Source organism: Chelonia mydas, chromosome 10 (genome assembly GCF_015237465.2).
Source record: "Chelonia mydas isolate rCheMyd1 chromosome 10, rCheMyd1.pri.v2, whole genome shotgun sequence".
Lineage (NCBI taxonomy): Eukaryota > Metazoa > Chordata > Testudines > Cheloniidae > Chelonia > Chelonia mydas.
In genome coordinates, this window is record NC_051250.2 from 33778243 (window position 1) to 33805614 (window position 27372).

Here is a 27372-nt window from a genome sequence, read left to right on the forward strand (position 1 = left end):
TGTATGTCTATTTGGACAGGAGAAGGCATTTAGGGGGTGCTGGAGAGGGAGTATTTGGGGTTTTTTGGAGGGGGTACCTGTGGCCTCATTCTTGAGGTGGGGGGGCACTGTCGCTCCCTGTCATGGTGGCAGGGTGGCTAGTGCAGACCCAGGACACAGCGCCAGCCTGTCTATCAGCGCCTCCCTGCGGGGTTCTCCCCCACCCCAGGGCTGGGATCTGGGGCCTGGGTGGGCAGGATCTGGCAGCTCCCGCTACAGGGAAGGGACCAATCAGCTGCAGTTGCAAGGAAGGGACCAATTGGACGTGGATCCAGCCCTTTCTGAGCTGCAACATCTGCTTGAAAACTCCCGGACGTTGCCTCTGATTTGAAAAATCCTTCTGGACAGAGGGTGGAGGATCAAAAGAGAGGCAATGTCCGGGGAAACCCAGTCGTACAGTAACCCTCCCTTGGCCAATACACTTAACATTTTTCAAAACACCCACGTGCAACTGAGGAGCTGGACAGCTCAGGGGACTGGGGATGATTTAGTAGCTTCCATCTGTAGGTCAGTTCCAGTCCAGCCCAGTCTGCTCCCTGTTGGCTAGTCAGGGAAATACGTTGGCTGGGTCTTAGTCCATTTCATTGGACGTTTGTCTAAGAGCTCTGCTCTAGGCATTATTTGGGGCCGTTCTCTGGCCTGCGTTACACAGGAGGTCGGACTAGCTGCTCACAATGGTCCCTGCTGGCCTTGGAGTCTATGAAGAGTAGACAGAAACCAGGGCCACTACTGGTGCTAATGAACCCCCTAGTTTCTGCAGGGCATGAACACCTGCAGGGGGTGGCTCAGAGGTGACGCACATTGGTAGCAGGGATAGGTGGGGCGCTTGCCCTGCTCCTGTTCTAGGGATAAATACAGGCTGTCAGTCCAATGCTAAACTCACTTACAAAAGAGAGAGAGAGAGAGATTTAACAAAATTAGGGTGGGAGTTTTTTCAGAATCTCCAACAAGGAGCACTGGACTGTGTTGCCAAACTCTGAAAGTTTGAAGTAAAACATCTGTGAGCACTGCAGGCAACAGGGGCAAACGTCCGAAGTGGAATTACATGTTTCTATTGTTACATTTAGAAAGTACAGTGTGCCAGACTGAAACCTGGGATATTTATTTCCTGCTGCGATGTTATGTATAACTGATCACAATGCATTTCTTCCCTGCTTACAGAAACAAATGAAATAGGCTAAATCACAAAGGTGCGTTTTCTAAGGTAGATTGTCCTGCACAGATCAGACACCAATGGAGACACAAATCTTTAAAATTGTTCACTGATATTGCCATAAAAGGACAGTAAGGCCTGCAGGGGCTGCTTAATAACAGATGAAGACCCACTAAGCCTCTTCCAGTAGATTACAAATACCAGAAATGCTGCCGTTTTTCCCCTGGTGCATTGTTCCCAGGTCCATTCCTAGCAGGCGTGGCTGATTGCTTCCACTGAATACAAAGGCCATTACCAGAGTTTTTTACAAAGCATTCCATTTTAAATTACAAGAATACAAACAAAATGAGAAGGAATGAAAAGTTCTAGCAGAAGTGAGCCAATGCTGAGAGCCTTTGCAGACTGCTCCCGATGGCTTTGGCACTTGGGTGTTCTCCAGAATATTTCAGGCCACTTGGGTCGCACAACAGATGTGCTAAGCACCTTTATGGGGACTACTGTGGCTTTGAAAGGTATAGCTGCACTGCAGCTTCCTGTCGAAGGATACTGCCCGAGCAGCAGTTGCTGGAGGGGTTTTGTCTGCAAGATCGGCAGAGATGCCAGAGCGGCACTGGGGAGCACACATTGGTGCATGTACCATGGCTCCTGTTTTGGAGATGCAGCGATTGTTACCCCTGGCCATGCCCCATCCCACTCAGCCACTTCCCCTTTACGGGGTATAGCACCTCTGAGCCTGCTTTCATTACTCTCCAGGGACTCTGCCTACTCCCTGCATCCTTCCCACCACTGCTTTGTAGCCCCATGCAGATACAGGAAACATCTGGCCCTGTGCTGCGCAATCTCTGTGCCCAGCAGAAACCCTGAGGCAATGAGTATGGTGTATATTTGGGGGAGGTGGGGAAAAATGAAAATATCCTTCTGCTGAATAGCCCACCCCAAACTCAGCTGCTCCTTTGTGGCTGCTCCCCGCCTAGAGGATAAATCAATGGCACTGGAGTAACACGCTGTGTCCCTGCTGGGGGCAGGGAGTCTGTGAGTCATTCCCAAAGTGAGATGGAAATTCTAACCCCCTCTGACTTGGGGAGCAGGCAGTAACCAGGGGGGAGCAGCTGCGTGACCTGGGGAGGGCCACGGGAGCAGCGCAAGAGGAAAACCTGGGCTGGGCTAAATGTTCATCGCTGATCATTCCAATCTGGTTTTTTGCTCCCTCCCCTAACAGGGATTTTTGCCAGCCTACAAAGAGCAGGGCCTGGCGTAAGGAGGCTGTGCGTGGGGTGAAGGGAGAGCGAGGGGCATTGTTCAGGGCCTGAGACATGTGTGTGACTGCAGCAGCTGCTCATGCATCGAATGTTCACCTGCACGTGCGAGGCGGCCTCACCCTCCCCTATCTGCCCCGGAGAGCCCTCGCCTAGAGGCTACCGCCCCCTGCTGGCCCAGGCGGTTTGTCTTGTTTGCCCTAAAATACAAAGAGTGCCCGGAAGAGAATGAGAAATGTCCGGAGCTGTTCCCCCTCCTTGCCCTGGAAGGAGGGAATCCCAGTGACCTCTTCTCTTTTCCTAGCCTTCGGGAGAATTCCATTGGCCAAGAGGGGGCGCCGGAGATAGCCAACGCTCTGCGCGCTAACCGCACGCTGAGGAACCTAGAGTAAGTCAGCCAGCTTTCGAAGTCCAAATCCTCTGCCCCAGCTTACGCTGTGTGCTCGGCAGCCGTACTGCCCTCAGGCAGGTGCAGGGGAGCTGCTCTTGTGCGGGAGGACAGGTTGGTACGCGGCTGTGGAATACCCGTGGCCAAGGGTGCGTCCTTGGGGCAATGGGGAACACTCAGGCTGGGGATCAGGTGAGTCTGGCCAAGAAGAAGGCATGACAAGGAGCAGCGCTGTGATGGCTCATCAGGGGTGGGGTGGATTGGCCCTTTCTAGGTCCAATCTCTGGAGCCATATCATCACCTCCGTTGTTTTCCCTTTGAGGGAAGGGATTTGCCCCAAACCAGTATCCTCCCGCCTCCCTCCAGCTCTGCAGACGTTCCTCCATCTGCACGCTGCATGGCTGCTTGTCTGCTGCTTTTGGGGGGCTGTACTTGGGTGGGGAGGAGTCAGGGCAAGACAGCTGCTCTCCACAGCACCATCCCCCCTCCAGGGCCAGCATCAGCTTCCGCAGACTCCAGGTCTGCCCTGGCAGGTCCTCCTGGAGGGTTTGTTTGGGCCCAAACACAGGTGAGCAGACCATGAGGGGCAGGAGACTGGGGAGCACGGGGGAGGGTGGGGGTTTTTCACTGGCAATCCCCACTCACACGATACTCCAGGAGCTCTGTTAGTTTAAGCTCCTGGGGTTTCTCACTAGGCATGATCTGGCCTGATGAGCCTGTGGTTCAAGTATGTAAGCAGACCGAACGAACTTGTGCTTGGCTTAACCATTTTGTAACTTGGAGTTCTGTGGAAAGCAGAATGTAGAATACCCAGAGTGGACCTGACTGATCCCTCCGGAGTACTTTGCCTCGGCAGATAAGACAGCGATTCATCTAGTGAAGTTACCAGTGGGTGCTTGAGAAGAAGACGTAAGCCAGTGTGAAATATCCTGCCACTGGGGGTGGGGGAAGAAGGGGTAGCATCTTCCTTATTCCAGCTAATGATTAGCAGATGCCCTGAATTATGAGGATGGAGCAAGCCCTTGCAATATTATCCTGACTAGTACCAGTGCAGACACTCTTCTTGTTCCTAAAAATGTTTAGTTCCATTTTGAAACCTTGAAGCTATTTGCCTCCATGTCCTGCAGCAGTGAGTTCCACAGATTAATCACCCATTGCAGTATAAAAACCATGTGTATTTCCCTTGATCTGTTTCCCATTAATTGCCTTTTAATGTCATCCTACTGTCTCTTCCCTCCCCCGCCCCCTTTGCACTTGTCTCACTGCACTTCAACCCACCAGAGGCAAGTGTAATGCATCACACTGTGTTTAACTCATTTCTCTGTACTTTGCCTCTAGCCTAGCGGCGAATCTGTTGTATGATGAAGGTGTCAAGGCTATTGCACTGGCGATGAGAGAGAACCAGACGCTCATGTCCCTGCAGTGAGTTTCACCTTGGCCCTGATTTTTGGTTCCTTCTCTTTAGCGGCTCTGTCCCTGCAGTGAGTGAACAGCCCGCAACTATGGGCCTCAGTCCCTGTCAGCACAGCCCAGCTAAGTGGACGGGGGTGTGGGGGGACCTCCATGCTCAATGGCATCGTCATGGGCAGCACTGTACAGGCTGCATCTGGCTGACTGATTCAGATCCAGCCCAGGCCAGTAGAGACTGAAAGCTGTTACTTTATGATTTTGCCTTGTTGGTCCCAGGATATGAGAGAGTCAGGATGGAGGAGGTCATATCTTTCATTGGACTGGTTTCTGTTGGTGAGAGCGACAAGCCTTCAAGCTACACATAACTCTTCTTCAGGGCTGGGAAAGGTACTCAGAGCCAAATACAAGGTGGAACAGATAGTTTAGCAAAAAGAATTACCCTGTATTCTAAGAGACCATTCAGAAGCGAAGTGGCCCGTTAACATCGTTGCAATCATATGACAAAAACGGGGGGGTTACTGGGTTACAGATTGTTGTAATGAACCATAAATCCATTAATGACTGCTTCCTGGAGCAGCTAGTCCTGGAACCCACAAGGGGGGAGGCACTTCTTGTTTTAGTCCTAAATGGAGCACGGGATCTGGTCCAAGAGGTGAATATAGCTGAGCTGTTCAGTAATAGCAACCGTAATGTAATTACATTTTACATTCTTGTAGGGGGGAAAACACCAAAGAAACCCTCCACAGTAGCATTTAACTTCAAAAAGGGAAATTACAAAAACAAGGGAGCTAGTTAAATGGAAATGAAAAGGAACAGTCAAAAGAATGAAATGCCTACAAACTGCATGGAAACTTTTGAAAAACACCATAATGGAGGCTCAAACTAAATGTATACCCCAAATAAATAAATAAAAATAGGCTCAAAAATGCCCCCATAGCTGAACAACAGAGTAAGAGATGGTAACAGACAAAAAGACACCCTTTAAAATTGGAAGTAAAATCCTACTGGGGAAAATAGAAAGGAGAATAAACTCTGACAAGTCAAGTGTAAAAGCATAATTAGGCAGGCCAAAAAAGAGTTTGAACATCAGCTAGGAAAAGACACAAAAACTAATAGCAAAAAAATGGAGTGCATTAGAACTAGGAAGCCAAACAATCAGAGCGGCCCCTGGATGATCGAAGTGCGACTGGAGCACTTAAGGGAGATGAGGCCATTGCGGAGAAGCTAAATGAATTCTTTGCATCAGTCTTCACTGCAGAGGATGTGAGGGAGATTCCCACCATTCTTTTCAGGTGACAAATCTGAGGAACTGTCCCAGATTGAGGTGTCATTAGAGGAGGTTTCGGAACAAGTGGCTCAATTAAACTGTAATAAGTCTCCAGGACCAGATGGTATTACCCAAGCGTTCTGAAGGAACTCAGATATGAAATTGCAGAACTAACTGTGATATCTAACCTATCGCTTAAATCAGCCTCTGTACCAGGTGACTGGAGGATAGCTAAAGTGATGCCAATTTTTAAAAAAGGCTCCAGAGGCGATCCTGACAATAAGCTGATAAACCTAACTTCATTTCCAGGCAAATTTGTTGGAACTATAGTAAAGAACAGAATGATCAGACACATAGATAAACACAATATATTGGGGAAGAGCAACATAGCTTTTGTAAATGGTGAGACATAATCTCCCATCTATTGGAATTATTTGAGAGTGTCAACAAGCATGTGGACAAGGGTGAGCCAATGGATATAGTGTACTTGGATTTTCAGAAAGCCTCTGACAAGGTCCCTCGTGGATCAGTAACTGGTTAAAAGATGAGAAACAAAGGGTAGGAATAAATTGGTGTTCAGGAACAGTCAACATGGATTCACCAAGGACAAGTCATGCCTGACCAACCTGATTGCCTTCTATGATGAGATAGCTGGCTCTGTGGATATGGGGAAAGCAGTGGATGTGATATTCCTTGACTTTACCAAAGCTTTTGATATGGTCTCCCACAGTATTCTTGCCAGCAAGTTAAAGAAGTATGGATTGGATGAATGGACTATAAGGTGGATAGAAAGCTGGCTAGATCGTCGGGCTCAACAGGTAGTGATCAACGGATTGATGTCAAGTTGGCAGCTGGTATCAAGCGGAGTGCCCCAGGGGTCGGTCCTGGGGCTGGTTTTGTTCAACATCTTCATTAATGATCTGGATGATGGGATGTATTGCACCCTCAGCAAGTTCACGGTTGACTCTAAGTTGTAGGGGGAGAGGTAGATACGCTGGAGGGTAGGGATAAGATCCATAGTGACCTAGACAAATTGGAGGATTGGGCCAAAAGAAATCTGATGAGGTTCAACAAGACAAGTGCAGAGTCTTGCACTTAGAACGGAAGAATCCCATTCACTGCTACAGGCTGGGGACCGACTGGCTAAGTGGCAGTTCTACAGAGAAGGACCTGGGGATTATAGTGGACAAGAAGCTGGATATGAGTCAACAATGTGCCCTTGTTGCCAAGAAGGCTAATGGCATTTTGGGCTGCGTTTGTAGGAGCATTGCCAGCAGATCGAGGGAAGTGATTATTCCCCTCTATTAGGCATGGGTGAGGCCACATCTGGAGTACTGAATCCAGTTTTGGGGCCCCCCACTACAGAAAGGATGTGGACAAATTGGAGAGAGTCCAGCAGAGGACAACAAAAATTATTAGGGGGCTGGGGCACTTGATTTATGAGGAGAGGCTGAGGGAACTGGGTTTATTTAGTCTGCAGAAGAGAAGAGTGAGGGGGGATTTGATAGCAGCCTTCAGCTACCTGGAGGTGGGTTCCAAAGAGGATGGAGCTTGGCTGTTCTCAGTGCTGGCAGATGACAGAACAAGGAGTAATGGTCTCAAGTTGCAGTGGGGATGTCTAGGTTGGATATTAGGAAACACTATTTCACTAGGAGGGTGGTGAAGCACTGGAATGGGTTACCTAGGGAGGTGGTAGAATCTCCATCCTTAGAGGTTTTTAAGGCCTGGCTTGGCAAAGCCCTGGCTGGGATGATTTAGTTGGTGTTGGTCCTGCTTTGAGCAGGGGGTTGGACTAGATGACCTCCTGAGGTCTCTTTCAACCCTAATCTTCTATGGTTCTATGAAATTGTCAGTTTTCGCAGTGGAGAGAGATAAACAGTGGGATCCCCCAAGGATCTCTACTGCAGCCAGCGCTGTTCAACATATTCATAAATGATCTGGAGAAAGGGGTAAACATTGAGGTGGCAACATTTGCAGATGATACAAAATTACTCAGGATAGCTAAGTCTGAAGCAGACTGTGAAGAGTTACAAAGGGGATCTCACAAAACTGGGTGACTGGGCAACAAAATGGCAGATGAAATTCAATGCTGATAAATGCAAAGTAATGCACATTGGGCAACATAATCCCAACTATACATACAAAATAATGGGGTCTAAATTAGCTGTTACCTCTCAAGAGCAATCTTGGAGTCATTGTGGATAGTTCTCCAAAAACATCTGCTCAATGTGCAGCAGAAGTCAAAAAAGCTAAAAGATTGTTAGGAATCATTAGGGAAGGGATAGCTAATAAGACAGTAAATATAATGCTACTATATAAATCCCTGGTACGCCCACACCTTGAATACTGCATGCAGTTCTGGTTGCCCTGTCTCAAAAACGATATATTAGAATTGTAAAAAGTACAGAGAAGATCAATAAAAATGATTAGGGGGATGGAACTGCTTCCATATGAGGAGAGGTTAAAAAGACTGGAACTGTTCAGTTTAGCAAAGAGATGACTAACAGGGAATATTCTAGAGGTCTATAAAATCATGACCAGGGTGGAGAAATTGAATAAGAAAGTGTTATTTTACCCCTTCATATATCACAAAAACCAGGGGTCACCCAATGAAATGAATAGGCAATAGGTTTAAAAAAAACAAAGGAAGTTCTTCATATGATGCACAGTCAACCTATGGAACTCATCACCAGGGGTTGTTGTGAAGGCCAAAAGTATAAATGGGTTCAAATAAAAATTAGATAAGCTCATGGAGGACAGGTCCATCAATGGTTATTAGCAAAGATGGTAAGGGACGCAACCCCATGCTCTGGCTGTCCCTAAGCCTCTAACCACCAGAAGCTGGGATTGGACAACAGGGGATGGATCACTCGATAATTGCTCTGTTCTGTTCATTCCCTCTGGAGCATCTAGCACTGGCCACTGTCCGAAGACAGGCTAGTGGGCTACATGGACCACTGGCCTGACCTAGTCTGGCCGTTCTTATGTTCAGATGCAAAACCTGCAGCCATATCTCCACTGCTGCCATGAGCAATACCCCCCACAACACACCTTTCAAGATCCATGGGTCCTACACATGCCTATCATAGCAAGTGGTGCACCTCATCCAGCGCACTGAATGCTCCAATAACAACTATGTGGGTGATACCAGACAATCATTCCGCTCTCAGATGAACTCACACAGAAAAACTATAAAGACAGAAACACTCCCTCACTTGTGGGCACACACTTTCCCACAAAATGATCTCTCTATAGGTGACCTCTCAGGCCTCGTCCTCAAAGCTGTCCATCACCTTCAAAAGACAGGCCTGGTAGCTTATCATAACTTTGCTAGACACTTAAAAAATCATGGTCTTAATAAAGACACTGGATTTATGATTTATTACAATAAGGTGTAACCCAGTCACCCCCGCCCTTTTTGTCCTGTGACCACAGAGGTGTTAACGGGCTGGTTTGCCTTGAATGGTCTTTTGGAATAACTTACGCTGAACAATCTGTTCCACCTTGTCTTTAGCTTTGACATGCTGGGCAGGTCTACACTTAAAACACTGCACCGGTGCCGCTCTAGCGCTTCGGTGAAGATGCTACTATGCCGACCGAAGAGCTTCTGCCGTTGGCATAGTTAATCCACCTCCCCGAGAGGCGGTCGCTAGGCTGACGGGAGAAGCTCTCCTGCCAGCTTAGTGCTGTCTGCACTAGGGGTTAGGTTGATATAACTGCCTTGCTCAGGGATGTGGATATACAGGGGTGTGGATTTTTTACACCCCTGAGCAACGTAGTTATACCGATGTAAGTTTGTAGCGTACACCTGGCCTGTGATTGCCCTTACCAGACCTGAAGAGGAGCTCTGTGGAGCTCAAAAGCTCGTCTATTTCACCAACAGAAGTTGGTCCATTAAAAGATATTACCTCCCCACCTAGCTACTGTATGATGACTTTTCAATGGCCCGTGGGACGGTTGGTGGTGAATTGGAGTCGACATCCCAGACCCCTCCCACCGCTGGCAACCTTTGCAGATGCAAAAGGTTGAATGGGCCTTAGGCGCTGAACCCCTCTCTCGCCTGGAGCCTGTCTTCTCTCTCCAGCACTGTCAGGCTGGCAACTGTCACCAGCCATACGTGCCCCGATTCCTCAGGCCCTTTTATTAATGTCTGATTAATCAAAGCTACTACGTCACCGATGGATTGTGCACTGTAGTGTGATGGATGGATTTGCATAGTGGTGTTTGGAAGCCTCGGATATGCAGGTTCACAGAATTACAAACTAGGTACGTACCCCCCTGGAGATCACAGCCTTTCACCTGCCGCCACGATGCTGCTACTTCTGAGTTCAAAGGCAACAGCTGCTCAGCAGCGCCCAAGGCTGATAAGTGACAGTTACGGGCAGGATGTGCAGAAGGCTGTTGTGTCCGGTACAAACCCAGGGGGGCTTTCATTGGATGGGATGCAGCTACTCCACAACAGCCTGCGGAGAGCTATCCCCTCTTGCGGCCGGTCCCCCAATGAGAAGGGGCCGTTCCCCTTGGCCGCGGGGCCTCTGCCCATCTGCAGCGTCCCGCCCCGCCCCCTTCACCGCCCACTCTCTTTGCACAGCCTGCAGTGGAACTTCATCCAGTGGAAGGCAGCCAGGGCGCTGGCCCAAGCACTACACTCCAACCGGAGCCTGACCAGCCTCGAGTAAGTGACGCCTGCAGCAGGCCTCCCTGCCTGGCCGCATCGCTGGCTCGGGGCGCGAGGGTGCTGGGGTGGGGGTGGTCACATACTTGCGGGGGGTTAGGATTTTGTGCTGGCGGAGCAGATCAGACCCTCCCCCCCGCAGCAATGCCAAAGCCCTGCGTAGTGGGGGCATCACAGAGCCGTCTCAGGGAGCGGGTCCTGCTTGGCTCAGTGACTCTCTGGCAGGGGCTGCATGCGGCATGTACGGCTGGGCTGTGGATTGGGGGAGGACAGGAGGCCAAGCAGGAGCAGGGCAAGCAAGGGAGACCAGCCCTTTTGTGGGCTCAGCTGTCTGCTGAGGAAGATTCTCTGGGGGCTCTTGTGCCTTCGCTCCCACGGCAAAGGGGGTTCTGTTCAGGACATGCACCCATTTCGCTGTGTCCTAGTCACTTACCTCTGACCAGCCAGGGCCAGCAGGGGGCCCCGGCAAGCACACCCTAGACTAGTGTTCCCCAGCTCGCTTGTTCTGCAGGTCCCTCCAGGGACCCACTCCCTCCCTCAGCCAGCTCCTCTCAACCCTGGGTCTGCCCTGCTGGAGCATCACCCACCCCCACACAATAAACCGCTCGTGACCCACGCAGTCAGGGTCCTGTAGCATCCCCCTTTGTGGCCACTCGGCCTGCTCGGTGTTCTCGCTGGGGAGGCTGCCGCCATCCCATGGGTGATGGAGGAGAGGGTCATAATGCCACAACGTTGCACCGGGGAGGGGGGGATACTTGCATATACTGACAGAGCCCCTAATATTTGGACAGCAGGTCACCCTGTATTGGGTATTTTTGTTGCCTTATATCTCACTGCCTGGCACCCTCTGAATTTCACCCTATTGAGAGAGACCTGTTCACTGCCCCTCTGGGCTCCATCGTCTCCACCTCCAGGGCCAGAAGGGATGGGATCACCTAGGCCGACCTCCTGTATCCCACAGGCCAGAGACCTGCCCCACAATAATTCCCAGAGCAAAGCTTTTAGCAAGACATGCAATCTTGATATAAAAATGGCTTTGTGATGGAGAATCCACCACAACCCTTGGGCAGTTGTCCCAGTGGCTAATTAACCACACTGTTAAAAATGTACACCTTATTTCCAAGCGGCTGGACCTTGTCACTGGGCAGTTTCACAGGCTAACAGCACACCCCCATCTCCCCATGGGGCAGTGGTCTGCATGTGTCGTCTGGAAGCCGCAGCAGTTTGGGGCATACCACTCAGGGGAGCCAGCTTCCCACTCAGGGGAGCCAGCTTGTGTCCCGACCCTGTCAGGAGCCATTAACCCTCCTCCCAGAACCTCTGTTGCCTGCGTGACCCATTTCCCCATGTATGTGCTCTAGGGGACAAGGGCCATATATGCCGTCACGTGGCACATGCTGTGTTTCAGTTTGCAGGAGAACGCTATTGGCGATGAAGGCATGATCGCCCTTGCTGCTGCTCTGAAGGTGAACACCACTCTCACCACCCTCTGGTAAGTGTCCACGTGGTGCTGGGGTGGGGGGGGGGTGGGGAAAGGGGAGGAATATGCCCTGTATGTGAAATGTGTAGTGGTGCGCAGAGCAGGGGCACTCAGCCTGCTGGCCCCATCTGGACCGAGATCCTCCAGGCAAACAAAACTTGCTGCTCCCCAGCTCCTCATAGTCCTCCAATCGCTGGACTTCTGGAGAGTTTGGTAGCTAGACAGTTGCACCTGTCCCGCTAGGCAAGCGCTCCCAGTCAGACTAGTGAGCGCAGGCTCCCTAAAATGGGGGGGCCCCACTGGTGACTGAACTGTGTCCCTACCCCTGTACCATCCCTTCTCCCTGAGCCCCCACGCGCCCCTTCATCCCAAGACCCCACCCTCTCCTCACTCCTCTCTGTCCCCTTCCTCACATCGCTCGTCCTTGCGGCCTGTAAAAAGTGATGGGGCCATGCCCCCTGGTCACAATGCTGTATGGGGATGCATGGCTGCCAGGTCGTAGAGTGACATTAGATCCTGCTCATTAGAATGGCAGTAATGAGTGGGCCAGAGTGAGACGGGAGGTGTGTTTGTGAGCGGGGAAGGGAAGGGTGGCCACGGGACGGCAAAGGCGAGCTATTGCCTGGGGGTGAATGGTTAAGCCATGTCTCCTGGGGGCTGAGCCCATTGGAAATCTGGGGAGATGTCTCCCTCTTCCATTGCCGTTGGGTTGTCACAGGCAGAGAGGTGGCCGGGATTTAGCTGGGCCTGCCCCAGTTGACGTGCCAGAGCTAATAAAGTTGGCCTCAGGGTCCTACAGGAAGCGGGGCTCCCGCAGGCTGCTAATTCATTGGACAGAGAAGTCCTTAGCTGCTAGGGGATGGCTATAGGTACCTGCCGCACTGTACTTCAGCAACATGTCCTGCAGAGAGCCAGCCACCCACCCGGCAGCAGGGAGTCAGCCCTGCTTTGTAGTCAATTAGCTCACAGAGACTGTTGTGTCTGTCTGTGCTGGACTCCAGACAGAGTTTCCTCTTCGTTTATTGGTGAGTTACTCGGTGGGGCGAGTGTTTTAATAGAGAATGCGCTGCCGTCTGCCCAGCTCATCAGTACATCCTCGGATGGATCAATGCCCTCATGGCAGGCCCGTCTCCTCGGGCTGCCACGCTCCTCCGCAGGATCAACGTGCTAGGAGAACGGCATTGGCTTGTGAAACTGGCCCCCACAGCCTGGGTTTCTTGGGTCCGGTTTCCCAGCTCAGTGTAATGCGTGTCTGCCGGGCGCAGGCCGGCTGGGATAGCTTGCCATGAATTGCACTGAACGTTCCTTGTTCTCTTGCAGCCTCCAGGTGGCTTCGATCGGGGTGAGCGGGGCCAAAGCCCTGGCGGAGGCCCTAGTTGTTAACAGAACCCTCACAACTCTGGAGTAAGTGTTCCCCAGCTGCGCTCCTTCTCCAAGCAGTCCCTGCGTCTTACCTCTCCTCAGGCCCCTCCGGGAGACAAATCCATCAGCTCTGTAGCATGTCCGTCTCCAACAGCTCATTAGGCCGGAAATCCTTTGGGAGCCCTCAGTTCCAGCATGTCTTAAGTCCCAGGCCAACTGGCATGTGCTCTGTCTCCCCCACTGTCCCTCAACCTGCCTTCTGTGGTTGTATGGAATCCCTGTATTAGCTTTCGGCGCTCTTTGTCCTAATCGCCCTTTTGTATTTCCTGCTTCCCTGCAGCTTGAGAGGAAACTCCATCGGTGTGTCTGGAGCCAAAGCTATGGCCAACGCGCTGAAGGTCAACCGCAGTCTCCGCGTTCTGAAGTAAGTAGCTGCCATGCTGGGGCAAATGCTAAAAAAATAAATTGCATTCTCAAAGCTACAGTAAAAGGCTGGAAAGGTGTCAAAGTCCAGCACTCAAAAGTTAGAAAGTGCCCGAATGAAGGTTCCCTGTGCAATCTTAATTTGGCTCCCTTGTGCGCATGCATCATGATACAGGCTTTAATTACCTGATCACATACTATTTCCTCCCCCCCCGCCACTGGACCCCTGTCTCTTTCAGTGCACAGGAACTAATCCCCTCAATCTGTCTTGGAAATGGCTGAACTGCGTTTGCTGAAATGTTCCAGACAAATTCAGCCTGAGGCAGATGCCCAGCATGGGAAATTTCAATCCAAATGGTCAAAGTTATAATTGAAAATGGAGTCTTATAATGGAAAGTGTCAGGCAACCTTATCTAGAGGCATCGCCACCAGCACTGTCTACAACGAGCCACCAAAATGCTTCCAAACTGTCATGTATCTTTTCTGTATCTAAACAGCAGCTTTGGCCCTAACTGGCTTCCTTTGATCTGACTGCTAGTGATAGATGGTTCCATCACACTTCATCATCAAAGGAGCAGCTGTGATGTCACAATCCTCTATTGTTACTAACCCTCTATTGTGACATGGACGGAATCAGGCAGGGAGAAGAGGAGGAAGAAATCCAAGTCAATACACAGATCCCAGTATGGATAAAAATAGAGGGTTTAACCGATAAAATAAATCAGACTTCCTTATTTTTTTAATTAAATACAGGTTTATTTTTAACAATAAGCCTATTTAAAATTAAATTAAGGCCTAAACTTACTCTATTCTGTTAAAATCACTTTAAATTAAATAAAAAATATATTAAGCAGTATATATTTGCTGCTGAAGTCTTTAAAAAAGCCAAGTCACTGGAAGATAGCGGCTAAGCAGCTGAAACCGGAGGTTGACAGCAGTCGCCCTTTTTTTCAGGTGCAGAGAGAACATTTTCTTCATTTCAGTTTAGTCAACTAGTTCTGTATAATGACTAGTTCATTCTAGGTTAAGAAACTGATTGGAAGTTAGAACAGCGGGAAAGCTTGTTTTCTTTTTCCAATCTATGAATAAAAATGACGAGCTCTACTAGTTCTAAAATCTTGCAGGACTAACCGGAAACAATCGGTTCAGTTCACTAACTACAGATAATAGTTCAGATGTTTAATAAAACAATTTGTTTTAGTTGCAAAACAGTGATAATTTTTATCTTATGTATCTAGCACATTAAAATAGCTGTAATGGTACCAACCAATGAGACTCAAACTTTCTTTAGGAAAATAACTAAAAAGTGCAAATGCAAAACAAGATTAAAATCGAGGATGTAAATCAAGGTTTCCTGCTTTCTGACTGAAATCCTTGAATACAACTAGTGTTTTAAATTGCTTGGATTTAAATCAGTCCACCCTGACAGTACTGCCCGATGCTTTCTCCGGGCCTCACTTCTTGATGAGTCTTTGTCTTCCCTTCAGCCTCCAGGAGAACTCCTTAGGCATGGATGGAGCTATCTGCATCGCCACAGCTCTGACCGGAAACCACGGCCTCACCTATGTCAAGTGAGTGGCAGCTGAGCGCCCAGCTGCATGCGGGCGTGGTTGGCAGATGGACAGAGACGAGGGAAAGAGTGTGAACTCACCTGCCTCTGGGACCATGGCGGCTGTGCTGTAGTGCCCCTCTGTGGGTAGCATAAAGTGTCACTTGTGAGACCCACTCCTCCACCCCATACCTGGCCCAGGCTGCCGCCTCACAATGGAATGCCCAAACGCCACAGGAGGCGTGAAGCCCTGCCTCCAAGTCCCTGCCAAACACCACTGGGGGGGCTAATGGGGTCACCAAGGTGTGGAACCCTCCTGAAAGCCAAACCTTCCCCAGGACCCCCACAGGGCTGTGCTGTGCCAACCCCTGGGTCCCTCCAGCTCTCTCGTGGCCTGGGCTGGCCTCACCGGCTGCTCCTTGGCAGTGTCCCCACCAATGCCCAGGCAGATGCTGGGCCACGGACTCCAGCCTCCCAGCTGTTGGATGGGCTCAGTGCCCAGAGCTGCCTTGGAATTGGGGGCAAGCTCCCCAGGCCAACAGGAGCTTGCGCCAGGCCCCTGGCATCAGTACAGGGCCTCTAGGGACAAGGAAGGGGGCTTGGCTTGAAAGTTCATGCAGCATGTGTGGGCTGAATGTCGTTTCCAGCCCGAGGCCGGGGGGGGAAGGGATTTTCCTTGGGTGGGCTGACTTGGGGGGCTGGAGGTGGGGGTGGAGGGTGAGGCGCAGGAGGCTGAGGGTAGCAGAAGTGGGGGGCAGCGCTTTTCCTTCCCCGACCGTCCCTTGCTCTCGCTGGGCCCTTGTGCCTGCAGGACTGGACGACCTCTCCTGCCCTGTGGGAGCCCCAGCCATAGGCCCTTCACCTGCTGTTATGCCAGACACTCCTGCTTTTCCAAGCTGTCCCCCATCTGGTCCTGAGCCAAAGCCGGACGTGGTTTGGGCTGGTATCAAACGGGACGCCATTTTGAAGAGGGTGCTGCTCTGCCTCTGTGTGGCATGAGCTTGCACACACCTTGTATGCGAGGTCACACCAGCGAGGACGGGTCTCCCAGCCCCCTGGGGCACATCTACACTGCACACTGAGCCCAGGCTTTGACTCAGGTTTAAGCCCAAGCACCTTCCATCCCCACACAGATCAGTCTGACTCAGGTCTGAAAGAGCTCAGGATTCAGCGCCTAGGACCCTGTGCGGGGACGGGGGGTGAGCCCGGTCAGTTTTCAGTGTGCACTCAGCTGAACCCACAGACCCGAGCCAGGGGGTCTGCACGGTGGCCGTGGAGCATGACTGTGAGACCTTGCTCCAGCAACTGTCAGCCCAGGTTTACAATGCAGTGTGGGCATGGGGACACCGAGTCCCACAGACAGGGGCTTAGTGCGCTGTGTGGCTGTACCCCTGCCAGCTGGGCAGTCCTGCTCTGGGGTCAGACCGTGCTGGGAACTAGTGCGGCTGTGCGCTCGCTGAGGTCATGCCTGTCCCTTGTCCTCTCCCAGTCTGCAGGGGAATCGCATCGGCCAGTCTGGCGCCAAGGTGATTGCTGACGCCATCAGAACAAACTCTCCGCGCTGCATCGTCGAGATGTGAGGGGCAGCTGCACCGGGAATGGCCAGCGCGAGTCCGCGACGGGCAGGGGATGGTGCAGAGACTCACTTTAATGATAGTGCCGGGTCAGCTCAGCTGGCGGGTTCCCCGCAGCAGAGCGCAGCAGCACAGGGAGCCGCTTTCCCAGCTTGACCCACATGGCCAATCGAGGCCTGCTGGGCCTGGAACGCCCCCGCGGACTCTGACTGGCTCAGAGCACTGCGTGGGGTGATGGAGGTGCTTGCTCCAGCTATGCTGAGGCCTAGGGGCACCAACGAAAGCTGCCGCCGGGGCGGCTCCTGCAGGTGCAGAAGGACGTGTCTCTCTTAGCGGCACGGGTGAATGAGGGTGCCGTTGTTCCAACGGCCGCCGGGCCTAAGGAATGAGCTTGCTGCAGCCGAGACCGTTAAAAGGCAGGCAGGACGGGTGCGGTGGGAACGTGGATGGAAGAGGGCGGGAGGGACGCAGTGCCAGCAATTTAGTTCCACCTCACTTATCCCTGTAACCGAGAAACCCTCCTGCCCTGCTACTGCCGAGCTGGTCCTGGGATCTCCATGGCACAGTGGTGTTGGTGCGTCAACTGGCAGGACTTACCTCAGTGGTTTAGTAGGTGCAGGGCTTGCCAGGAGCCCTCCTTTCTACCCGTCATGTGAGGCCAGAGTACTGTGCACAAATACAATGCCTTTAAAACTGTCCCTCCAGGACAGAATGTCTCCACCTCACAGCCTGGTGTGTGTAGGGCCTGGTGCTGTGTGTACCTAGATGTGTGAGCATGAGGCACTCAATGTACAGGTACACCCAGAGCTTCCACCACGGAGAGACCCCCGCAGAGCCAGATGGTGGGAATTATTTATACAGTTATGACTGGACTGCATGGAAACTTGCCAGGCAGCTGCTTCCCCCCGTCATTATTGCCCAGCCCTGCAGGCTGTATGGCTATTTAATCCCATTGGGGTTGTACATGGCAGGGCCATGCAAATCTCTGCTCCCGAGGTTCACCACATTTCCTGGAGTAAGCTCCATGATGGTCGGTGTGTCCTGCTTTAGTGGGTCTCTAACAGGAAACCTCTTGCTTCCATCAGCTCATGTGGAGCTTTTGCTTGTGAGTACCTCCAGGCCTGTAGAATGAATAAACCACCGTGCTCATGCGGCATCTAACAGCGAGCGACTTGGGGCTCGGCGGGAGACGGACCATTCACCATTCAGTGTCTATGCCCCTGCAAAGCGAGAGGTTTAATGGTCTAGCATGAGCCCACAGAGGGGGCTGCAGCCGTCCAGCAAGCAAGTGGGAAAAGAGGAGAGGAGAAGAGCTGAAGGAGGGGAAGGTGACTGCAGGGTGGTTGGGAAATGAAGTGCATGGAAAGTGGATGGTTCCTGCCCAGTTCAGTTTATTTCCAGCAGGCGTCTGCTTCCGGGAGCTCCTAGTCACAAAGTTTTGCCACGTGAAACAAAATCTTTAATCCAAACTGACCCCATGTTCTGTACCCTTCTGAAGGCGATCTTGCTTGGCTGGTCTGCTGCTGACATGCTGTGACCCTAGGCCAGCCATGGCACCTCTGGGGCTCAGCTTCCCCCTCTGCAGAATGGGCCCAGTGAGAACAACCCAGCGCGTGGCCAGCTGGCAGGGCTGAGCCTGTAAGGCCAGGCTCAAGGGGACAGATTTATAAAGGTATTTATTGATTTCAGTGGCCGTTAGGTGCCTAAATATCACTGAGTGGCTGGGTCTAGGTATCTGCCCAGGATTCCTAGGCTCTTGTTTGTGCCCGTTGCTGTGGTGAAGCAATGCAGTGAGCCCTCTGGAAGGGGCGATGCCTGTAGCAGGGCTAAGAGCCAGGCTGCAGGGCCTTCCACCACAGCTGCCTGTGCTCTTGCTCCGACTAGGGCATGAGCGGCACGCCTGCCAGCCATGCAGCAGCGAGATTCTAACAAGGAGCGTGACCGGTGGGATGAGGTGCCGAGCTCTGGAATAAACGGATTCCTAACCGAAGCAATGACGTGAGCTTTCTTACCCGCCCTCCTGCGCCTGCTGTTTGGGGATTTCAAGGGGGGACGGATTGTAGGTTCCATCCTCTCTAGTGTGTTGGACGCCGTGTCCCGCCTTGCTAGGAGCGGGGCAGCACTCCCCTGCTGTGCACAGCGTGTGCTACGAGGTGGAGCCACCCACTGCATCAGTGCAAAGGCTCCAGAGCCATAAGGAGCAGGGTGTGTGGGAGCCCTGGGGCAGCGCTGAGCTGCGGGGCAGCACTCCAGCCATGCCAGAACCTGGCCTGGAGCTGTCACACGCTGTCTGACGCTGCTGCTGGCTCTTTGAGCCCACAACATTTAACCCATTCGGACCAGTAGCAGTCTGGCCTTTTGTGCACTGGGGGCCCCTGGTCATGCAGCCTCATCGGCTCCAGGCGAGGTGTGGAGGGATTAAAAAATGGAGAGGTAAATTAGCAGCTGGGGCTAATACTGCCCTGCCCAAGGCCTTGAACATGGGTGGATCCACATTTCTGTCCCTGTCCCCACCCAGGTCAGAGGTCAGCTTCTCTTGGAGGCATGTCAGTGACTGGCCCAAGCAAGCAGCCAGTTGGAAAGAAAAGCTGCTAGTAGAAATGGGCTGAAAAGCAGCAGGAAAATGCTGAATCTAACAATAACTGTGCCCAGGCGGCCCGAGCTCGCCACGGGTTCGTTTCTAAACGCTTACATCCAGGTTCCCTTCAGGGAATGTCCGGGGGAACGATGCAGCTAAGCCCAGCATGGTGCCACCTTATGAAAAGGCCCATGGACTTGCCAAACCTCCCTAGTTTCCCCTGCCCCCCGCCAACTAATGGAAAGTGCAGAACCTGCTAAGACCACAAGGCTACCGGCTGGGGCTTCTAGCCAGAGGCCGGAGCCTCAAAGGTATTTAGGCCCCTAACACTTTTGAGGGTCTGGGCCAGAGAGCCTGAGCCTCCCTCCACAGGCAGATGGCGCTCGATGCAGTTTGGCAGCTGGGAACTAAGAGCTGTAGGCTGGGTCACCCAGCCCTGGAATTTCCCAGTAAAACAAACTGGAGCGGGACACTTTTTTTCCCCTGAGAATACCCTGTCTCAGCGTCCCCAGCTGGGGGAACCTTCTTCCAAAAGGGCAGGGCAGGACAGCAAGGCTCTCCCCAAATCATCGGCTGTTTGTCATGCTGGCCCCAGGATATTATACTCCTGGGGGAATTCTGAGCCACTGCACCTGCACAGAACATATGGCCCCTGCAGATTTCTTTGCTTCCTTGCAGAAAAATGACTTTCTGATGGGGAAGCAAAGGAAAGCCACAAGAGCGGTCATGCGACCCTCCCCAAGCAGGATGTTTCGGGTGCCCAGGGCAGCCAGGAGAGAGATAAATCACTGTGGGGCATGGGGCAGGACCGGGGAAGACCCATCTGGTCGCTCCTACATTACGCTGGGCTCAGCTGCTGGTCACAGCTGGGCTGGGGTGGATGGGTCTTCCTCTTCCCCTAAATGGCATCCAGGGCCATGTCAGACTCACTCCCAGATTTCTCCCCTGGCTGTAGGAAGCTCTCCAAACTCCCCACCCCCCTGCGCTTCCTGCACCCATCGCTCCTCAGCTGCAGGGTGAGGGATCTTTGTACAGGGAGATGCTCCCCCACCTGCCCAACCCCCGTGCATCCAGACCCCCTCCTACCCAAACCCTTCCACTGAGCCTCACCCCCCCCGCACCCAACCCCCTAAACCCCACTCCCTCTGCACCTTGACCACCACGATGAGCCCCCCCCCCGCCCCGAGCCCCCAACCAGCTGCACCTAGAGCCCCACCCAACTGAGCCCTACTCCCCCAGCATCTGGACACCCAGACCCCCTTCCCCCTGCTGAGCCCCAACCATCTTCACTTAGCCCCCCGCCCCGCAGAGTCCCATTACTGTTGTATCCAGAACCCCGCAACAAGCCCCTGTGCAGCCAGATCCCTCCTGCATCTGGATTCCCCCACTAAGCCACCACCCCAGAATCTTTTCAACCCACACCTGGATCCCCCCACATTAAGCCCCTCCACATTTGGATCCTGCCTTGCTGAGCATTCCTGCCCACACCTTGTGCACCTGGCACGGAGGGGCAGGGCACTGGGGTGTCTCTGGGGCAGGGCCGGTTCTTGCCCTGTGCCAGGGTTGGGTGCAACCTCACTGCTGAGTCTGTTTCCCGGGGGGCGGGGGAGCTGCAGAGTGATCTCCCATCTCTATGCAGCCAGTGGCCTGTGCTCCCCAATGCTATGCTGGAGCCTACACATTTATTTGACAAATAAAATTTGCAGAATTTTAAAACACTGTGCTCAGAATTTTTAATTTTTGGATGCAGAATTTTTAATTTTTTGGCGCAGAATGCCCTCAGGCATATATGATATTACCATGATAAGGTGGGTGAGGTAATAGCTTGTATTGGCCCAACTTTAGTCAGTGAGAGAGCCAAGCTTTTGAGCGTACACAGAGCTCTGCTTCAGGTCCTGGGAGTGGCTCATACCTCACCCACCTGATTTCACTGAATCAGCTGTGCAGGTGTTTTTTGGCTGCAGTGTGCAGCACTGGGGCCTGGGCCAGTCAGTCCATGCTGAGTGGCATGCTGTTCAGGGCACCTTGCTCTCTGCATAAGCCTGAGCCAAAGCTAGGAATGAACATGGAGACAAAAATGCTTCATTCATTCACTGTGAATTCAGTTCCACTGGCGTAAACACAGCGTCAATGCAGTCAGCTAGGCTTTATATGGGTGCCAGCGCTAAGCTGAGATCAGAGGCTGGCCCGCAGTGTTCCCAGGGGCTATACAACAGTTCAGCTCCAGGAGGAACTTTTCTCTTTCTGTCTTAAGAACTGGCACCTAGAGCAATGAGAATTACCCCAGCCTGCATCCACAGCTCAGGCGCCACCCATTCTCCAGTGAGCCCTTGCTGGGTGAGCTGCATACAACTAGGTAGGGAGCCCCGGTGAGCCGCTGTCCCAGCTGGTCATCACTACACAGCCTTTGTCAATCCCACAGTGCAGGAAGGCGGGGGAAGGAGGTCTGAGCCACCATAGGTTTCCCCATATTTAAAGTAGGAACTAGCCCTTGTTACTGTGTGGTGCTTGCTGGTCAAACGGCTATCTTACTGGGGACCCCTGTAGATCCAGCCCGCTCCTGGAGACACCACCTGACCTCAGCCCTCCACTTCCCCTTTGAAGAGCTGGACGCACCTACTCTGACTACATTGGCCTGTCACACATGACTGGTGGTTAGCAATAGCACAGGCCTCGGCCGCACTCACCTCCACTTACTTAGCAGCAAACAGAGGCGTGGGTGTTGGGTTTTTTTTAATCTCTGCTCTGACCTACCACAAACAAGCCCTGTAGCCTGTTTCCTCCAGCCTTCAGAGCAGAGTTCAGCAGTGAAGGCCTGTACAGTTAATCAGTGTTCCTAGCACTGAGCTCAGCAAACCCCCGTTTATCCAAACAGCACAAGGGAATGAAATGTGTTTAGCTAAACAGGCAGCTTTCCATGCAAATGATTCACTGGGGGGGAATTTACTCATTATCCACCAGAGGGGTATTTCAGGTAAAAGGGGGTTGGCTAAGCAAATGTCTGCTGTAATGGCTTCCCTTTCATGCCTGTCTCTCCCCAGGCCCCAGATGGTATTTGCCCAGGGGCAGCAGATGTGCTACCAAACCTCAGCTACTGGAAGCATGCGTGCGTGTGTGTCTTTAGATGCACTGAGCTCAGACCCTATGCCCTAATCTATGGGGGGTCTTGCACTTAGGGGTCAGCAGGATACTCGGGCTACCTGCCACAATGGGAGCTGTTCCTTGGCAGCAGTTTGGCATGAATGGGCCTGACTCCTCACTGAGTTGCACTTTGTGCCATAATTGACACCTGGGCGAAGTGGCTGTCCACATCAGGAAGCCGCACAGCGGTAGGAGCATTTCAAACCCACGCTGCATTCCCTTTGCACATGTGTAAATGGCTTCACAAGGGGCAGGCGGTGGCGAATCGAGCCCCATGAGCTGTGAATTCCCAGCGCCATGACGCTAAGGTGTGAGCGGAGTCAGTGATTTCTGCAACAGCCTTTTTTTTAAAAAACCTTTTTTGCGGCAAATCCACTGAGTGCTCTTAAGGGCCCTTCCTGGAGCCTTCAAAGGGCGTCTTGTCCAGGCTGGATGCAGTATGTTAGCCTACAAACTGCAGCCTTGTTTGGCTGAAGCTCTGTGTGGACAGTGCTAGGTGGCAGTACTGTGCTCTGTGTTCGTACACAGAATATGTTTGACTCTGTCTGATTCAGTTACAAGAGAGACAATAACACATGGGAAATGTAACTAACAGCACCCCAGCACAGGGACCAGGCTTGATTTTATGAGCAGCAACTCTCAGTCTGGGGTGTGACCTCGGTTTTGATAGGTGGGGGTAGTGGAAGCAATGGCCTCTGCCTCTCTCAGTGCACAGCAGATTCCCGGCAGAATAGGTAACTAGTGTTGGAAGTGGAGGTAGAGCGCAGGTCCCCTGCTAACCGCTGGAATGGTGCTGGGATTCCATGACGGATTGTGGAGCGTAGGCCCCCCTGACAGTTCACAACTAGCTAGCACCCATGGAATCACACAGCAGAAAGGCAGGGGGCTCTCTGTTCTCTTGAAGCAAGTGGCAAAACTCCCTTTAACTTACTGGATGTACAATAAGGCAAACAGCTCTCCTAGCAGTCCCAGTTACGGTGAGTCTTTAAAATCTAGGTGAGTTGCGATATTATTGGTGTTGATTTGTGTTACCGTAGCACCTAGGAGCTCTCATCATGGACCAAGACCCCATTGTACTAGGTGCTGTACAAACACTGGAAAAAAAAAGAGGGTTCCCTGTGCACCAACATAAAGTTAGACTTCAGCCTCCTTGCTCTATTGACTGGCACCATACTGGTGTGAAAGGAATGGCTGGGATGGGTGGCATGAAGAAATTCACCTTGAACTACTTAATGTTCCTGCCTTCCTGCAGTACTAATAATGAAGAGGGTTAGATGCACATTTGTAATGCAGATGTAGGGTAAACAAGGGCAGATTTCCAGATGTAGAACATGCCAGGCCAGCAGGGTGCCAGCAATATGGGAACAAAACTGGGCCACTCAACTGTCCTGATGAGCAAGCGCCAAGGTGAAGCGCTCTCATCAAGCAGTAATGTCTGCTCCTGTGAAGCTATGACATTCTACAGCAGCGCTGACAAGCAAGTGAGGCAGACATAACTGACACATGAAGTGAATGCACTTGAGCTTTCTCTAACCTACATGGTTTCTCAACAAGAATTGTGCCTGCCTAATCTACTAAAACTTCTCAATAAAAAAGGTGACATGAATCAATGCAGAAAATACATGTATTTCTGAAACACGGGAATCTATATAAACAACACAACTTGTATAGCACGCAAGAGGACAGCAGCATTTGATAGTACAATAGACTTCTGTGGCTTTTTAGACTTGTTTATGGAAGAGAATCTCTACCCAGTTGTCGTATCGGAAGGTATCATGCAAAAGACATCCAAAGAAGGAAGGTCCTGTAAGGCACGCATTGCAATGAACGCAAACCCTTAGACAGTTAGACAAACTTTGGACATATTTGACTGCACTCATTGCAAGAGACTACGGCCTGGTCTACAGGACTTTAACTAAAGGGCTGATGCTTATGCTGATTTAGTTCAACTGCTGCAAAGCCCTGTGATGGTGGTTCAAGAGTGGATTATTGCAGTTTCGCTTAACCCGCTTCCTGAGAGATTTGAGATAAATTACTGATATAAGATGGGTTTATGCCAGTATAACAGCATCCACACAGTGTTCTGCAACGGCTTACCTCTATCAGTTTAATATCACACCTGTAGTTAAACTGGTGTGCCTCTGTGTGGTAACAAGCCCTTAATTTGGTAAGGCATCAGTTTTGGCTAAATCAATATAAAGCAGGTTTAAATCAATTCAAATGTACCCACACAAGGGTTTTACGTCAGTTGTAACCAGTTTTAGTTACACTTGTAGAGGTTTGTGTGTAGACAAGGCCTAAACGACCATTTGGTAGTGGTTTTCAAAGCTTGGAGCCCTAGTTCTAATACTCAGATACAATCCCACTTTCCAAGAGGTTAAGTAAACAAGTTTTTAATATCACATCACTTTTAATTATCATCAGAATGAGTCAAACTTTGGGAAAGACGAGCAGGGAAGAAGATTGGCAATTAAAGTTTAACTGTCACTATGAACATAGCTTTATTATTTACCAACTCCAAATTTCATTCCGATATAAAATACCTGCAGGCCCAGCAGTGTGTTACATTCCCAAACCTTGCGCTGTCTGAAGTTTTCATCTCAAGATGTTGAGTGGTTCCACCTCGGAAGGAGAGTCAGAAGTCATTATCACTCTCCTCCAGTGGCTCTGGCTTCCTGGCCCGGCGACTGGCCTTGCTGGGAGAGATTTCCATGCTGTCATCTTCAATGTCATCCTCATCCTCATCTTCATCATCATCCAGGTCAATCTCACTATCCTCCGATTCCTCCTGTAAGAAAGCAGTGGGTACTGAATTCATGGCCAGTCCCTTCTCAAACCAGTGCTATCCTCAATGGCCAAAACGTACAAAGCCTGCAATGTACATGTCTTCTGTGTGCCCAGAAACATGGCAGGGGGGAAACCTGCACATCACCCTTTGCTGAGAAGAACTGCAGTTACGTTCCCCGCCCATTCTGAAATTAACCAGAACCACGTCCCTCCATCCTGAGATAATGACCCAGTTACTAAGAAACACACAGTGGGGTGGGGTCCAGTTTTGGATCTGGCATAGGGAGTAGTAACAGTATATGGCTTCATTACTGAGCCAACAGCACAGGCTGGAGCTGCTGACTCAGAAATGATCGGAGACTGGAGCCCTCACCACCGGTGGGAACTAAAGACACTACACAGCTTTCAGCAGCAATCTCCCACTTTGCTAGGCAGTGGCTGCTCCACTCATGCCGCTGAAGACCTCCTTTCCAGGCCCCCAGTGGGATGCTGACAATGGACTTCTTTACCGCTGCTGAATCCAGGGGAACAGCAGGACCATAGAGGGAACTGTGGAGTGCCCTAGGATAAGGGTGACGAAAGGAACCACAGGAGACAAACCCACCTGTGCCTTGGTGCTGGAGGTCTTGTGTTTACCTGGTTGGGCTTGGGCTGATCCCGCCTTGAAGACCGACAGTGGAGAGAACAATGGGAGATGGAGAAGGGAAAAACATTAAAAAGAAAAGCAAACAGAACGCAACCAAAGTGAGAGCAAGGAAAGGAGGCAGCAGTGGACACTGCTCACAGCTGAGGGTGCTGTGCACAATGTCTGAGCGGTACTGCAAAGCGCGATGCTACAGGAAGGGATGCTAGGAACACGGACAGGACCTGGAAAGCCAACTCCAAACAGCATGCACAGGGCAATGGTGCCCAGAGACGTGCTGCTCACCAGTGCTAGGGGCCTGCAGGCTGTCCTGCATGACTGTCTGCCAGGAGCCAGGCTCCCTGGAAGAGAACAGAGCTTCTCCCTGAAAGGGGCATCCCAGACTGGTTGAGGGAGACAGGGCGAGGACAGAGGAGAGGAGCAGATGGGTAAGGAAACCAGCCCTGGGCTCACTTTGCTCCCCACTGCAAACACGTTGGCCTGGGACAGCAGGCAGCTTCTTGGAACCCACCTTCCTTCTCTGCCCCTGCAGCAGCCCCCAGTGCGCCTGGTCCCAGGAGCAGCTCAGCCAGAGCTACAGGCTCAGGAAGCAGCTCACCAACCCCGAGGTCGTGTCTCTGCTCTCACAGCACACAGCTCAGCTGCCACAGGAGGTGCCCTGCCCTGGCACAGGCCGAGGCAGCCAAGCCCCGTGAGGATGATTATCATTATCACGGTAGCTGCCCCGCTGGGTTGGGTGCTGGAAGGGAAACCCAGACCCTGCCCTGAAGGCAATGCGTATGGGGATTTGATAGCAGCCTTCAACTACCTGAAGGGGGGTTCCAAAGAGGATGGAGCTAGGCTGTTCTCAGTGGTGGCAGATGACAGAACAAGGAGTAATGGTCTCAAGTTGCAGTAGCGGAGGTTTAGGTAGGATATTACGAACAACTACTTCACTAGGAGGGTGGTGAAGCACTGGAATGGGTTACCTAGGGAGGTGGTGGAATGTCCATCCTTAGAGGTTTTTAAGGCCCAGCTTGACAAAGCCCTGGCTGGGATGATTTAGTTGGGGTTGGTCCTGCTTTGAGCAGGGGATTGCACTAGATGACCTCCTGAGGTCTCTTCCAACCCTGATATTCTATGATTGTGTGATACACAAGCAAAGCAGGCTGGGAGGCCGGGGGCACAGCCACTGGCTCCAGTGTACAGCTCTCGCCAGCTCTGTCCCTTCGCTGTGTTCTCCCCCCAGCCTGCCCTACTCTGTGGTCTGGTTCTCTCCCTTAGTAGGTTTAACCATTCCCTTCCTTGGGTTTCCTTCTCTATATTTTGACCCATTTCTGGCTGAGGGTCTGTCCCTGGTAGAGTCACGTAATTGTGGCTGAGCCCTGGTACCTGCTGGGGTGCTGTTCCAGGAGGAGCTGAAGCAGCTACTGCTGAGAGCTACTGGACTGGGGTCTCTTGAGCTTCACGCATGGGTGGCTGCTGGGACCTGACAGGTGCCAATAGGTGGAGTGGGGCGGGGGGCGGGCGGAAACAGGCACCAGTCGTCCTGGCCTCCCCTATTCTGTCTGGAGTGGCTACAAACAGAAAGATGTGAGAAGGACAAAAGGGAGTGGAGACAGGAGAGAGCAAGAATGAGAGAAAGCAGCCGTGCGGGGCCTGGCTTGA

The 27372-nt window shown here is 51.9% G+C and overlaps 2 protein-coding genes across 10 annotated transcripts in view; one reads left to right on the plus strand and one right to left on the minus strand.

The window, feature by feature from the left end:
- NLRC3 (NLR family CARD domain containing 3) overlaps positions 1–18566 on the plus strand; it is a 74377-nt gene extending 55811 nt beyond the window's left edge. For 6 of the 8 annotated variants that reach the window (XM_027834045.3, XM_037911004.2, XM_043523803.1 and 3 more), the window contains 8 exons: positions 2753–2836; positions 4175–4258; positions 10105–10188; positions 11597–11680; positions 12989–13072; positions 13371–13454; positions 14941–15024; positions 16492–18566. In XM_027834045.3, the coding sequence (XP_027689846.2) occupies positions 2753–2836; positions 4175–4258; positions 10105–10188; positions 11597–11680; positions 12989–13072; positions 13371–13454; positions 14941–15024; positions 16492–16582 (679 nt within the window). In that variant the 3' untranslated portion in view covers positions 16583–18566. Of the gene's footprint in view, positions 1–2752; positions 2837–4174; positions 4259–10104; positions 10193–11549; positions 11681–12988; positions 13074–13370; positions 13455–14940; positions 15025–15085; positions 15100–16491 lie in introns of those variants that run through there. The other 2 variants (XM_037911007.2, XM_043523804.1) reach the window with 2 other exon arrangements.
- A 5335-nt stretch (positions 18567–23901) lies between these two features.
- CLUAP1 (clusterin associated protein 1) overlaps positions 23902–27372 on the minus strand; it is a 164837-nt gene continuing 161366 nt past the window's right edge. Inside the window, exons 12-13 of one of the 2 annotated variants that reach the window (XM_037911344.2) lie at positions 25687–25743; positions 23902–25083 (exon numbers count right to left, since the gene is read on the minus strand). In XM_037911344.2, the coding sequence (XP_037767272.1) occupies positions 24931–25083; positions 25687–25743 (210 nt within the window). In that variant the 3' untranslated portion in view covers positions 23902–24930. The remainder of the gene's footprint in view (positions 25084–25686; positions 25744–27372) is intronic. The other variant, XM_007054457.4, reaches the window with a different exon arrangement.